At 41.4% G+C, this 12,240-nt stretch overlaps 2 protein-coding genes across 2 annotated transcripts; one reads left to right on the plus strand and one right to left on the minus strand.

The window, feature by feature from the left end:
* Window positions 1-3,085: 3,085 nt before the first annotated feature.
* On the plus strand, window positions 3,086-4,400 carry irx7 (iroquois homeobox 7). The gene is made up of 2 exons (XM_070909890.1): window positions 3,086-3,304; window positions 3,627-4,400. Exons 1-2 carry the CDS (start codon window positions 3,086-3,088, stop codon window positions 4,398-4,400), a joined length of 993 nt encoding a protein of 330 aa, XP_070765991.1.
* A 1,757-nt stretch (window positions 4,401-6,157) lies between these two features.
* Window positions 6,158-11,696, minus strand: cd40 (CD40 molecule, TNF receptor superfamily member 5). Its single transcript, XM_070910447.1, has 9 exons — window positions 11,596-11,696; window positions 10,969-11,044; window positions 9,848-9,970; window positions 9,587-9,733; window positions 9,388-9,481; window positions 8,460-8,518; window positions 7,859-7,954; window positions 7,730-7,755; window positions 6,158-6,812 (listed from the first exon to the last, which is right to left on the minus strand). The coding sequence occupies exons 1-9, from the start codon at window positions 11,650-11,652 to the stop codon at window positions 6,528-6,530; spliced, it is 963 nt and encodes a 320-aa protein (XP_070766548.1). The 5' UTR covers window positions 11,653-11,696; the 3' UTR covers window positions 6,158-6,527.
* Window positions 11,697-12,240: the final 544 nt, after the last annotated feature.

Consider the following 12,240-nt stretch of genomic DNA (forward strand, 5'->3'; position numbering starts at 1 on the left):
TTGTGTTGTGAGATGTAGACTACTGATGCTATAAGCCTCCTTCTCTTTGCACTCTGGTCGGCCCATTGTTGCTCTTGTTCAAATTTGCTTTAGGTTCTGTGGACCCCACCCAAATAAATTCCTCCTTTCCCTCCACCTTTTGCCACTTTTTATCTGTGGCTGCCCCCGGTATCTCTCCCTCTCTCGCTTCACATGAGGGCCCAAGATTATACGCTCGTCTACCCTCAATTATATGACATATTAGAAACGCCTGTTGGGATAACACAGCACCAGGAGAGGTTTGCAACTAATGATTATTTTCATTATCAATTCATCTGGTGAATATTCATGTGATTAATCAATGAAAATTTGTTGCAATGATGTCTTCAAATGTCTAGTTTTGTTTGACCAAAATGTATTTACTTCACTATTCTACGTGACAAACAGAAGCAGCAAATCCGGCCATTTGAGAAGCTGCAACCTGATCATGTGTAGAGATTATTTCACTCGAAAAATGACTGAAACGATTATCCAATTAAAAACAGTTACAGATCCCCATTCTTTCAGCTCAGACTCTGACGTTGCATTTAAAAATACACGTTTTGACACCAACAGAAATTACATTACATCCCACTGATAGTAATAAAAACACCTCAAGGAGATCCATTCCTGCGTCTTTTTGTGCTTATTTACTTCCACTCACGTTCAGTGCAATCACCTCAGGTTGAAGTGGGAAAAGAAATCTGCAAATGAGAGGAAACAATACGTGTTCATGAACGGTGACGGAAGAAGTACTCAGATCCTTATATACTTAAGTAAAAGTATCAATAAGTAAATATCCTTTATTCAAAATCTTACTTCAGTAAAAGGTAACAGAAGTATCAGCAGCAAAATGTATTAAAGTATTAAAAGTATTCATTACGTAGCAGAATTACTTCTGTTAGTGTTATATTATTATTATTATATGCATTATATTAAGCAGAATTTTAATGTTGCAGCAGGTCGAGGTGGAAATTGAAAAGTCTAACTACTTTGTATACTGCTGGCTGTTTTAGTCAATAATATTTTATACAATGATCAAATGTTATATGTAAAACTCCCATCTTCAGTTTCAAACTAAAGCTGTTAAATAAATGTAGTGGAGTAGAAGCATAAAGTAAAAAATGGGAAAAAGCAAAGTACAAATATCTCAAAAGTGAAGTATTTGAGTTGAGACTGTTGAGTTAACCTGCTGAGTGAGAAATCTCTGTAAGCATACATGTGCTGCAACAAGGGAATCAACACATTACACTGCATAGTTCCTTTCTATTACATTTGCAAATTTTCATTTTCAAATAATTATAAAAAGACGACCAAGGTTGCTGGTATAAAGTCTATAAAGTCTGTGTGTGTGTGTGTGTGTGTGTGTGTGTGTGTGTGTGTGTGTGTGTGTGTGTGTGCACATTGGTATTATTAACATTAAGGGTAATTTAAATGTCTTTAAAATAAGGAAAAAGGTATAGGAGACATTGTAGAAGTTAAAATAAGTCTTGTGCCACTGAATCACATTTAAAATTTGTCAGATTTTAAAAGGAGTTTCATCAAAAGCAATTTAAGAAAAAAAACAAACTTATTGAAGCTGAGTTAGTGAAAGAAAACTTTAAAGAAAGAAAAAAATGCACATGTGAAGTCATTTGGGGTTTTGAATAAATTGCAACCAAAGAAGGAAAAATAATCGAAACTGAAACATCAGTAAAGATTATCAATTTAAAACCAGAAGTTTGTAAATGGCATTTCTCAATGAGTGTCTTTGGGTATTGTCCCTGCGATTCAACACTTCTTTTACCATTTAATAAAAGTACTACTGCTCTCACCAGCAGCACTACACCTCTTAATGCTGTTAATATAATAATCAAAACGATGCAAGATAAGCGAGCTGTCCTGCTCCTTTGAACTCAAACACTGAGCTTAACTGTGGCTCTTTTGAAGGGCATGAGGGGGGGACAGTGGAATAAGAAGTGTAATCTTCTCCTCTCATCTCCAACAACCCCCCCTCCACACACACACACATTAGCATCTGTTATCTCACAATTATCATATACAGCAGTCAACACCTGTTTCACTTAACCTCGTTTAATTAGGGCCATTGAAACGTTGCGCTTCACCCAAAACAATGCCATCCGCCATGTGAAAGGGCAGTTTGTTATGGTTCAGTCAGTAAATTAACAAATAAAAAAGGTTTGGCTCCGAGGCTAAATGAAAACTGTTATATGCTTTATTCATTTTCTCAATTATTCAGTGACAGAACTGCAAGGAGTTTATTTTGGAGAATGGCGCAAATCTTTCTCAGCGACACTATTACGCGTGCGTAAAACGGATTCTGTTTGTTTATTAGCGTAATTTAATGCCATTGAGACGGTTAATTCAATTCACAAAACGACAGATCTGTAGGTGATGAAGTGTCAGGAGCGACAGAAGAGACTGGCAGGATGCTGTTAACCGAATTCAGGTCGTTTTCTAAGCTCTCCGCCAGACATGAGAAGTGTTAAATGACATCAAACTGCTGTAAGCTTCCTTGTCGCTCAAACTAAACACGAGCTACAACAAAAAGCAGAATAAAAAGGATTCAAACGTATGACTGGAAAACATCATGTTGCCAAGAAATGTTTTAAAATGTGAAAAGTCTGTGAAACGTAAAAAAACACACTGTTGTTTTATTAGAATAAAATTAGAATAAGGACACAAACCTAAAGACTCAGAAATATCAGATGTTTGGTTCCTACGTGGAGCTGATTGTTAATTCTCTGAGTCTTTATTCACCTCTCCAGAGAAAAGGTTGCATTTGAATTGAAACTCCAGTTCTCTCCAGAAATCACTGTGTTGCGTTAAGTTGCACATGTTCAGCCTCTCCACGAAAAACGCTAAAAGGAACAGCGGAGGGCTTCTTTGATGGGATTTATTGCCAGTGAAAGCTGTGGGTCTTTTGAACGTAGCTGTCAGTCAACACTAGAGGGACCTCCCCTACCCCCTACCCCCCCCGCACACACACGCCGGCAGCTGGGTGAATATAAATAGATCCAGGAGGTTGGATCGTCACTCAAACCCGAATAGCTGGGACGCAGGAAAGATGCCCGCATCGCAAACTGGATTTGGCAACTTCTTCTTGGACAGGAACGTCAGCATGCCGACTGGATATCAGATCCCGGTGCTGGGATGCCCACCGGGTGCGCAACAGCAGCAGGCTCAGCATCTGGCAGCGATGGCAGCCGCGGTTCCCATAACATACTCAGGACTACAAGGATACAACTTTATCCCATATCCACACCACAGGCACCTCACACACATGGTGAGTTGATCATTCACACAGTGTTTCAGTCATTACATGAAAAGCTCAAATGCTTCATGGGGGATCATTACAGCCTGTAAGATCTGATAACTCATCACCTTCAAGTGAAATCTTTTATTCTCTCTCAGTTGTGCTGAAGTTGTGTTCGCCTCCAAAGCCTGCAAACATTTCTCAACTCGAGAAAACACGTTTGAGGAGGATTTCACCTTCATTGTATTTCTGCCTATAAATGCATCACTCATTGAACTGTGCGCTCCGGGTCAAGGGTCGCCAGCTCCGCCTGCAGTTTCTCGCTCTTACCTTCTTTGCTTCTGTTTTCCAGAACAACGGTTTCGACTTGAAGGCCGCCTCTCCCTACCATCACGCGCTCCTGGCTCGCGGGGGAGCTTTCTTCCCGCCGTACCGTCCGGGAGCAGCCGAGGATCCCAGCAGGGTCGCCAAGGTGGCCACCAGAGAGAGCACCGGGGCGCTGAAGGCCTGGCTGAACGAGCACCTGAAGAACCCGTATCCGACCAAGGGCGAGAAGATCATGCTCGCCATCATCACTAAGATGAGCCTCACGCAGGTCTCCACCTGGTTCGCCAACGCAAGGCGGCGCCTGAAGAAGGAGAACAGGGTCAGCTGGGCGTCTAAGGGGAAATCCGATGAGGAGGACGAGGATCAGGAGGGAGAGAGCGACGACGACGACTCTTCTCTGCAGAAATGTCATTTGGATGAGCGGGACGAGGCAGAGCCTCAAACTGACCGCGCAGACACAGACGAGCAGGCCGAGAGCGCGTTGGACAGCTCGGCGCCGGTGGACGCGCGTCTGGACATCCCGCAGCAGCCGAGCGGCGAGCACGAAGATGGAGAACTTGCACTTGTCAAGAAAGTTGAAAAGAGTGACTCTGACCACACGCCGTCAGCTCTGGACAGTAAAGAAAACATTGCCAGCCAGAAACCCAAAATCTGGTCTTTGGCAGAGACCGCCACCTCGGAGACTGTGAAGAGACCTCTGGACAATATTTACCACCCGGCCGGAAAACTGTGGGCTGAATGGGCTTCAAGAAACGGACTCTTCGTCCCGTCGTGTTACACCACTCGTGAAATTGTCTAAGCGGGTATTTAGACACAAATTAGGAGACTTTTCCCACATCTTTTGCACTTTAAAACCTTCAAACCTCAGGGATTTGATCATTAATTCCTGAAGTTTGCAGTGAAACGAAACTCTGTTTGGAGACCAAAGACTAAACATGTTATTGTAAATAAATGTAGATGTATTTTTCCATCACCAACCTGTAAATTATGTTTCCTTTGTCTGATCATGAAGAAATATTTTTGCTTAAATAAAAGTTCAGCTTCTAGCGAAACTCCGCCGTGTTGTAGTTTTTACTCTGTATTTGACTTAAAGGCGATGACACACTTCGCCAGTACACTTTGTATGAATGGAGAATGAAGCCATGTGCAGCTTTGTTTCCTCTTGAGAACATAAAAGTAATGTTGTGTTAATGCCTCGCACTGAACATTTTCTTCAATATCACCAGAAATTCTTCTGCAGGCCTAAAACTAAACAAGCAGTCGGCTTATTCATGTAAATCGGAAAAAGCGAGTATTGGCTTTACTTTGCATATCAAACCCAAGTCTATTAAGTCTTCCCAAACGGGTTTTAGGTCTGTTTGTTGCTGCTAATCCCTGCCATTAAACTGCCAAACACATTTTAGATATCAGATTTCTGTCGCTGTTGCTGTTCCAGGAAGAGTCTAACATTCACCTCAGATTAGACAGCAGCAGCGGCCCGCAGGTCTGTGAAAGTGTTAGTTATGTTTAGGGGGTTGGCTGAGGGATTCCTCACTGTCAATCACCCAGGTTTCCATGTAAATTCAAAGGGCTGTACCTCCGTTAATCCCGGGATAATGAGAAAGCCCCTGGGGGCAACCGGCCTGAGACGCAGTTGTCTTCTGGCCTCACCTCTCCATGCAAATCCCTACAAACAGGAACACACAGAGGGCAGATTAGCTCTTATCTGAGCTCCTTTTTCCCCTCACAGCAAACAGATGAATACAACAGAAAATATCATGTCATGAAACTTCAAAATGGCCTTTTGATGAAGGCTTTTGCAGCGCTACATGGCACCTTTCTCTTCCTTATGCTCCAGTCTTAAAGAATAGCGTCCATCCGCGGCGCACTGAAGAGACACTATAGCGCAGTGGACCTCCAGCACCCCTCCGAGGAAACCTACAGTAACTACAGCACCACTTGTTCCATTGGGTTTTTAGCGGCAGGTGCAGGTGTTCTAAAAACACACAGCTCACAGAGGCAACTCATGTACTTTAAAACCCTCCGCGTCCGATGGCCGCAATTTGCGTCAAAACTCAAACTCCTTCTCTGAGACATAACTCCGTCAAATGAAAGCACAAATACATGGTACACGTTTTCAGAGTCACTGTCACTTACGCTTTCCGGGGATATAATTATATCCGATGCATCGCGAGTAAACATCCATACATCCGCTTGGAAATCACAGACGCTCTTTGTAACTCCAGAACTTGCCTGAGAATCTTCACGTTTTTAAGTTTTCTTCAATATGAAAGTAATCCTATGATAGTTGTCTGGACATCAATGAGTGCAGTGCAAACATGAATTGCTTGTAACTAATTCGGCATACCTGTTTAATACTGCCAATTCTCCATAATGGAAACAAGTATAACTGAACCAAAACAACTGGTCTCAAATTGTAGCCCACAGCAAAACGCGCTGAATCCAACAACAACGATGCATAATTATACTTCCTGTTTACATCCCCCAAAAGCATTATGGGAACTTTCTTGATTAGACAACAACCGACAGCAGGAACAATTAAGACACCCATTCAAGTGGCATACATTTTAATGCAAGTAAAAAAAAAAAAAGGCTCTTAAATGACATGCTGTTTCCATGCACAGTCATCTCTATAACACACCCTCGTGCAAATGTACACAATTGTTTCAGAATGAATTAATATAAAAGCTACATCAAAATACAAAGTATTAAAAATGCTACCAACTTCACAACAAATGCAGTTAAGTCATATACTGTAGTTACATATAACTTGATCATTTCAGCACGATTTAAATGTTAAAAACACAAATATATACACACACAAGGTGGAGAATCATGCACCTGTGAAACGTGGGGCAAAAATACAGAACAGGTTACATTCATAACTACATACTATCAACAAATGAGACCTCAGCGACGGCCCTTTTCAGTCTGTAAACGTCTGTGTTTGTGATTCCTGTCGGGAGAGGATTTCTGTTTTCCCATTCTCTTGTGTCACGAAGTTTCCTCTCTCAGTGAAAACTACGTCCGTCGACATCTCCTGGCTCGGCTCATCTTCGTTTTCCTCGGGTGTCCGCCCGAAACCCTCTTCCTGTGAGGTCTGCACCTCAGGCATCGTGGACTCTTCTTCAGTCGGATTCAATGGGGTTATTAGTACATTGGTTTCTCTCTGTGGCTCCTTTTTTTCTTCCTGGCATGATTCAACACAGCCCTACAAGAGCAAAACACAGAATATTACACTTTCAGTTCACCTTTTCATGAATTCAAGGTAACAGCTTTAGTTTCTCTACGTGCACTGTATTAATCACATCGCTTCACTTGGGGAAATTCCACATAAACACAAAACCTGGTTTCCTTTTTCAGGTTAAGTGATTAAGAATAACCCTGTAAACACAGCTAGATCTGTGCTGGAGAATTAATAGTATATTCTGTAGACTCTAAATTAAATGTCATTTAAAGTACTAGAGTGACATTTCGAGAAATACGCTGATTCGCTTTCTTGTCGAGATGAGAAGATCCACACCATGCTCACGTCTGTACGCTATATATGAAGCTAGCGCCAGCAGGCAGTTAGTTTAGCTTAGCATAAAGGCTGGAAACAGCTAGCCTGGCTCTGTCGAAAGGTAAACCAAATAATTTGTTATTGAACTTTAATTTAAATGATGTGTGTTAATTAGTAAGCTTTAGAGCAGCTGGTAGGTGGACTTGGTTACAATTGGACAGGCTAGCTGCTTCCCCCTGTTTCCACTCTCTATGCTAAGCTAATCTGTAGCGACTAGCTGTAGCTTCACATTTGTGCAGATATAAAAATGGTATCAATCTTCTCATGTAATACTCAGCAAGAAATGCCAAACTATTCCTTAAAATGTGAATATCAAAAAGACACTGGAGTGGGAAATTAGCATCATGTTAATTAATCTCACATTGTTTTAGGAACACATTATCCTGCCAACTACCTGTAGTTATCAATTGCAAATTGATTTCCAACATAATCATTCACAGTAAATTGTCTTTTTGAGAGACTGTGAACATTAAGTGCAATAATTACTGGTTGCATATATGGAAGTATACATTCTGCATGAGAAACTAATGTCGCAGTCAACAAAGCAAGACAAAAATCACATTTACCTTTACTTTCGCATATCCTCGTTTAACTAACGGAAGAAAAGACGGAGAGCATGAGTGAATTGAGTGGATGACTTGACACTTTAACTCATTAAATATGTTATAAGAGAGAGCAATTAGAGCACAGCGTACCTTTGCATTGCCAATACAAGAGTACAGCTATTAATACAACCACAAGCACAAGGCCCAAAAAAACGAACAAAACTCCATGCGTCCGTGAGGTTTCCTCTGCAAGACAAGAAAAAGAGCGAAAACCATTAACCACATATTGATCCTTACAGTAGTGACCTCACTCACAATTTATCATCTACAACACAGGATAATTAGATCATTTGAGCAGAATATGGGTATTTATTTAGACAAATACACAACTCTCAATGAATATCAGGAGGGAAGTGTGTTTACTGAACGTCACTGAAAAGGTCCACAGAAGAAGCACAAATAAGAAGGTGTGGAGAAAAGAGGATTTTCAGGGAGTCTATGCTTACATTTAAATCCTAAAAAAGTGACTTTTTCAGCCATTAAAACATAGTGGAGTCTACAAAGAAATGAAGTGTAAACAGTGTGCAGGTGAAAGCTGTTAATCCCACACTCAAAACCACAACCCAACAGATGTATGAGATGTACCATCCCATCGCCTCCAGACTTTCGTTTTGAGTGAGACACCACTAACCGCACAGCTGTAAGCGGCAGGAGAGCTAAAACTTTTATCATCTGCCTACACAGAACTTACCACAGATGTTGTCGGATATGTCTGTTCCGCTTTTTTGAATATGGTATCCATTCTCACATCTGCAAAGAATTTCACAGTGTTAAAAGGATAATTACTGGTTTCTCATTGTGATTCAGATTCAGGTGATTTCTTTGTCCTGAAATAACGTAACACATCATTTTGGTTTGTGCAGATTGGCAACAGATTACAGGAAAACCAGCGTAAGGCAGGAAGGTTTTGGGCCACTACAAGCCTCCAATGAAACCTTGGCATAGATTCTCCAGGTCTTTGAAACTATGCTGGTGGAATCAAACACCACTCTTCCAAAAGATATTCCCTCATTTCATCATCAAAAAGCTAGCTGCTATTTTCTTCAGAGATGAGATGCAAGACAGGTATGCTTAAGGTGTCAGTGTGCTTCAACCCAAGTGCTTGTTGGATCATCAAACAGCGTCTGGCACCCTCTGCCGACACCTTTTTTAGCGCTGTATCCAACAATCCGACAAGTACGGCCAATTCTCGCAGCGATGGGCCAGGCGTGCATAGGTAAGAGAGTAGGTAGGATTTTAACTTCTCCCTCAAACTCTCTTTTTTCATTTTCAACACAACTACTTTGATCCCTTTTAGTGTCAGTCAGGTGTGACATTATGAACGCCTTCGGGGGAAAGATTGTCCAAATGAGGATAAAGTCGCTCATTTCCAAACGATTATCGTGTGTCGCCCCTCTATGATGTTTTTGCTTTCAGATGTGGCGACACGAGCCGTCGTATGAACTAGTCCTTTTCAAGCATACTGACACCTTTAGTGAATTCAAATATAAGTTTAAATATAGGCATACAACCTAAACTGTTTCGCCAAGAGTCAGCTGAGAAGGCTGATACCACGCTCATGTTTTTGGGGTGCTGCTATCTCACTTCATACGTAAATCTATCGGAGTTCCTATACTTACTCTGTCCATTTCTTACAGACACCGTCCCATGAGGTCTCACTGGAAAACGTGCCTTCATGGCATTTCTGACACAGTGTGTCATGCGTATGATTGCCTGAAAGCCAAAAGAGATTCATCACAGTGTGAAAACAAAGCTGATCATTCTTTATATTCAGTGTAAAAAAAAACAAACGAACTGCATCAAAAAGATGCGTCGTACCTTTGGATCGAACCCCGCGTCCTGGTTCGCAGCTTGTGTGCGGCACACAGGTTAAACAAGCCTCACTGGAGCAGTGAAATCCCAGCTTACATATGCAGCTGCTTCGTTTCTCCTTGCTCTCATGGACAGTAACCTTAAAGTTTTTATCTGAAAGAAGAATGGACTCCAGTTGTAAGCGGTGATACATCCAACAAATGATCAATTATCAATCAACATCCAACTATCAAAATATATAGGAACGTTTAAGTGTCGAGGTCTTACTTGGGTCACAGTATGGCTGACGTTGACACTGGGGTTCATTTGTGTATTTTTCCTGATATTCGTTCTGCTCACATGCTCTGCACTGAGGTTCCTGACAAATGCCGAGGGATGTCATGCTGGTCCCTGCAAAAAATAGCGTTGCATCATAGTACAAGTTGCAGTACTGTGCAGTATTATAGCATTTGTCTCAAGTGCATGTAGTAAATGTGGACCTGTGGCTTAAAGGAATAGTTTGACATTTTGTGAAACACGCTTACTCGCTCTCTTTTGCCGAAAGCCGGATGAAAAGACTGATACCATTCTCATATCCGTCTGTTAAATACGGCTACAGCCAGGAGACAGTTAGCTTAGCTTAGCATACAGACCTGAAACAGGGAAACAGCTAACCTGGCTCTGCCCGAAGCTAACAAAATTCAGCCACCAGCTCCTCTAAAGATCACTTATTGACACGTCATGTCTGATTAAATAATAACTTTTTGCTGGACTATTTCTTGGCCGGGAGCAGTGGCTAAGCTAACCGTCTCCTGGTTGTAGGGCTGCAACTAACCATCACTTCTATTATAGAATAATCTGTGTATTAGTTTTTAGATTAATATGTTAATAGTTTAGTCTGTGAAATGTCAAAACATGACAAAAATGCCTTTCCTACAAAACATACAGTATATTGATATAAAACATCGAAAAGGAGCAAATCATCTCATTTGAGAAGCTGGAGCCGAGGAGAATATTTGGGATTTCTTTCACTGTTTCTGAAAAGTGACTGAAACGATTAATTGATTATTAACATAGTCGACAATTCTTTTTTTGATGATCGACAATCGATCAATCGCTCTCAGCTCTACCTGGAGGAGGCTTCAGACGTGGATGTCAGATTTGGGAAAGTGAAAGAGAATCCAATGAAGGAAAAGAGGGAGGCCAAGTGAAAGCAAAAGTGAATGTTTTTAGCATCAGCAGTCGTTGACACGGTTTGTTATCTTGCCTTCTTTGACTTCTATACGTTTATTTAACTTATGCAGCTATTGGATGAACTCAATACATCAACATCTCGATGTAACTGACTCCCAACGAAGAAGTGCCACCTGTGAGTGAGTGAGTCTGCAGAGTGTGATGTGTTTTCCTACCTGGACCACACATTTTGCAGCACTGGCCATTCTGCTCATATTGGGTTTGCGGGTCACAGGGGGGCTGAGCAGCAGCCTGCAAAACAACAAGTGTGATACATAAAGAAGAGGCAGTGATAATAATAATCACTAAGTAGATGGTGGGGTTTCTCTGTCGTGACTGTTGCTTCACTTCCTGGGACCAGACTGAAGGGGCGGGGGGGTGGAAAGTCCCAAACATTCAACAAGATGGTAACTCTGAAACTCAATGACAGCCAGGTGCGTTTCATTCTTTCTTTCTATCTTTTTGCTATAAATATCATTACTTTGCTTATCAGGATTCAGATAAAGTCATGTGACTTCACATTTTGTCTCCTGACTGCTGCGAGGAAAACGAAACTGAAAGTACTTTAGAAGAGACACGCGTTATAGGGCGTGACTTCGCGATAACACGCACATATTTCGACCAGAATATCAGACGAAACTTTCCTTCTGGGTAAAAGGTGGATAGAATAAACTAAAAGTAGCAGAAAATATAACCTACAATAACACAACTAGTTGAAAGAGTCACTGCAGCGATGTAACCTGAGCTACTATCAGTCAACATCTGTCCTTTTTACAACGAAATACATCGATCAGCTTACTCACCATTGAAGCCCACATCATCATCATCATCATCAGCAGCAGCAGCAGCAGGCGATGCATGTTAGTGGATTGTGTTGTGAGTCACAGCGTCTCGTTGCCCCTGCTCTCCCTCTGCCACACTTTGTTACACACTGAGTTTAACTACATGAAGGGTGGAGCCGAGCCGAGCCGAGCCAATGGGGTTTTCCTCATGTGACTTCTCTTTTCTTGACCATTTCCTGTAAATTCGTATGTGAGCTGAACCTTAGCTAATTTCAGGAAATGTATTGTCGGCTAGTTTAATCTATAGCATTATTATTATTATTATTAGTATTTTATTTTGTATGTAAAAGCTTAATCTGCAAAGAAACCAGCAGTTGTAGCAGAAAACAAGTGTAATGCTATGAAAAGTAGTGCAATATTTCCCCCCCGACATGTTGTAGAGTGTCAAGTCGCACACTTAAAGTACAAGTAAAGTCAAACATACAGTACTTGAGTAAATGTACTTTACAGCACACAAACTCCTTTTAGGGAAATTTATGACTGAAAGGATTCATTGTTTTCGACCACACCTGTTCTTAGTTACAGCCTGAAACTCCACCAGATGAAGGGATTCCCCAATGTTTTCATGTGGGGGGTTTCCCATTGTGCAATACATACATGCACACA

The sequence above is a fragment of the Enoplosus armatus genome, chromosome 8 (genome assembly GCF_043641665.1).
Source record: "Enoplosus armatus isolate fEnoArm2 chromosome 8, fEnoArm2.hap1, whole genome shotgun sequence".
NCBI classification, from domain to species: Eukaryota; Metazoa; Chordata; class Actinopteri; order Centrarchiformes; family Enoplosidae; genus Enoplosus; species Enoplosus armatus.

What these genes read in the sequence shown, in the direction of transcription:
- irx7 (XM_070909890.1), top strand. Translation starts at nt 3,086, where the DNA reads ATGCCCGCATCGCAAACTGGATTTGGCAACTTCTTCTTGGACAGGAAC. An exon ending in ACAGGCACCTCACACACATG is followed by an intron (nt 3,305 to 3,626) that starts GTGAGTTGATCA and finishes TCTGTTTTCCAG; the next exon opens with AACAACGGTTTCGACTTGAA.
- cd40 (XM_070910447.1), bottom strand. Translation starts at nt 11,652, where the DNA reads ATGCATCGCCTGCTGCTGCTGCTGCTGATGATGATGATGATGATGTGG. An exon ending in ACGCGGGGTTCGATCCAAAG is followed by an intron (nt 9,482 to 9,586) that starts GTACGACGCATC and finishes TTTGGCTTTCAG; the next exon opens with GCAATCATACGCATGACACA. An exon ending in CATATCCGACAACATCTGTG is followed by an intron (nt 7,955 to 8,459) that starts GTAAGTTCTGTG and finishes CTTGTCTTGCAG; the next exon opens with AGGAAACCTCACGGACGCAT.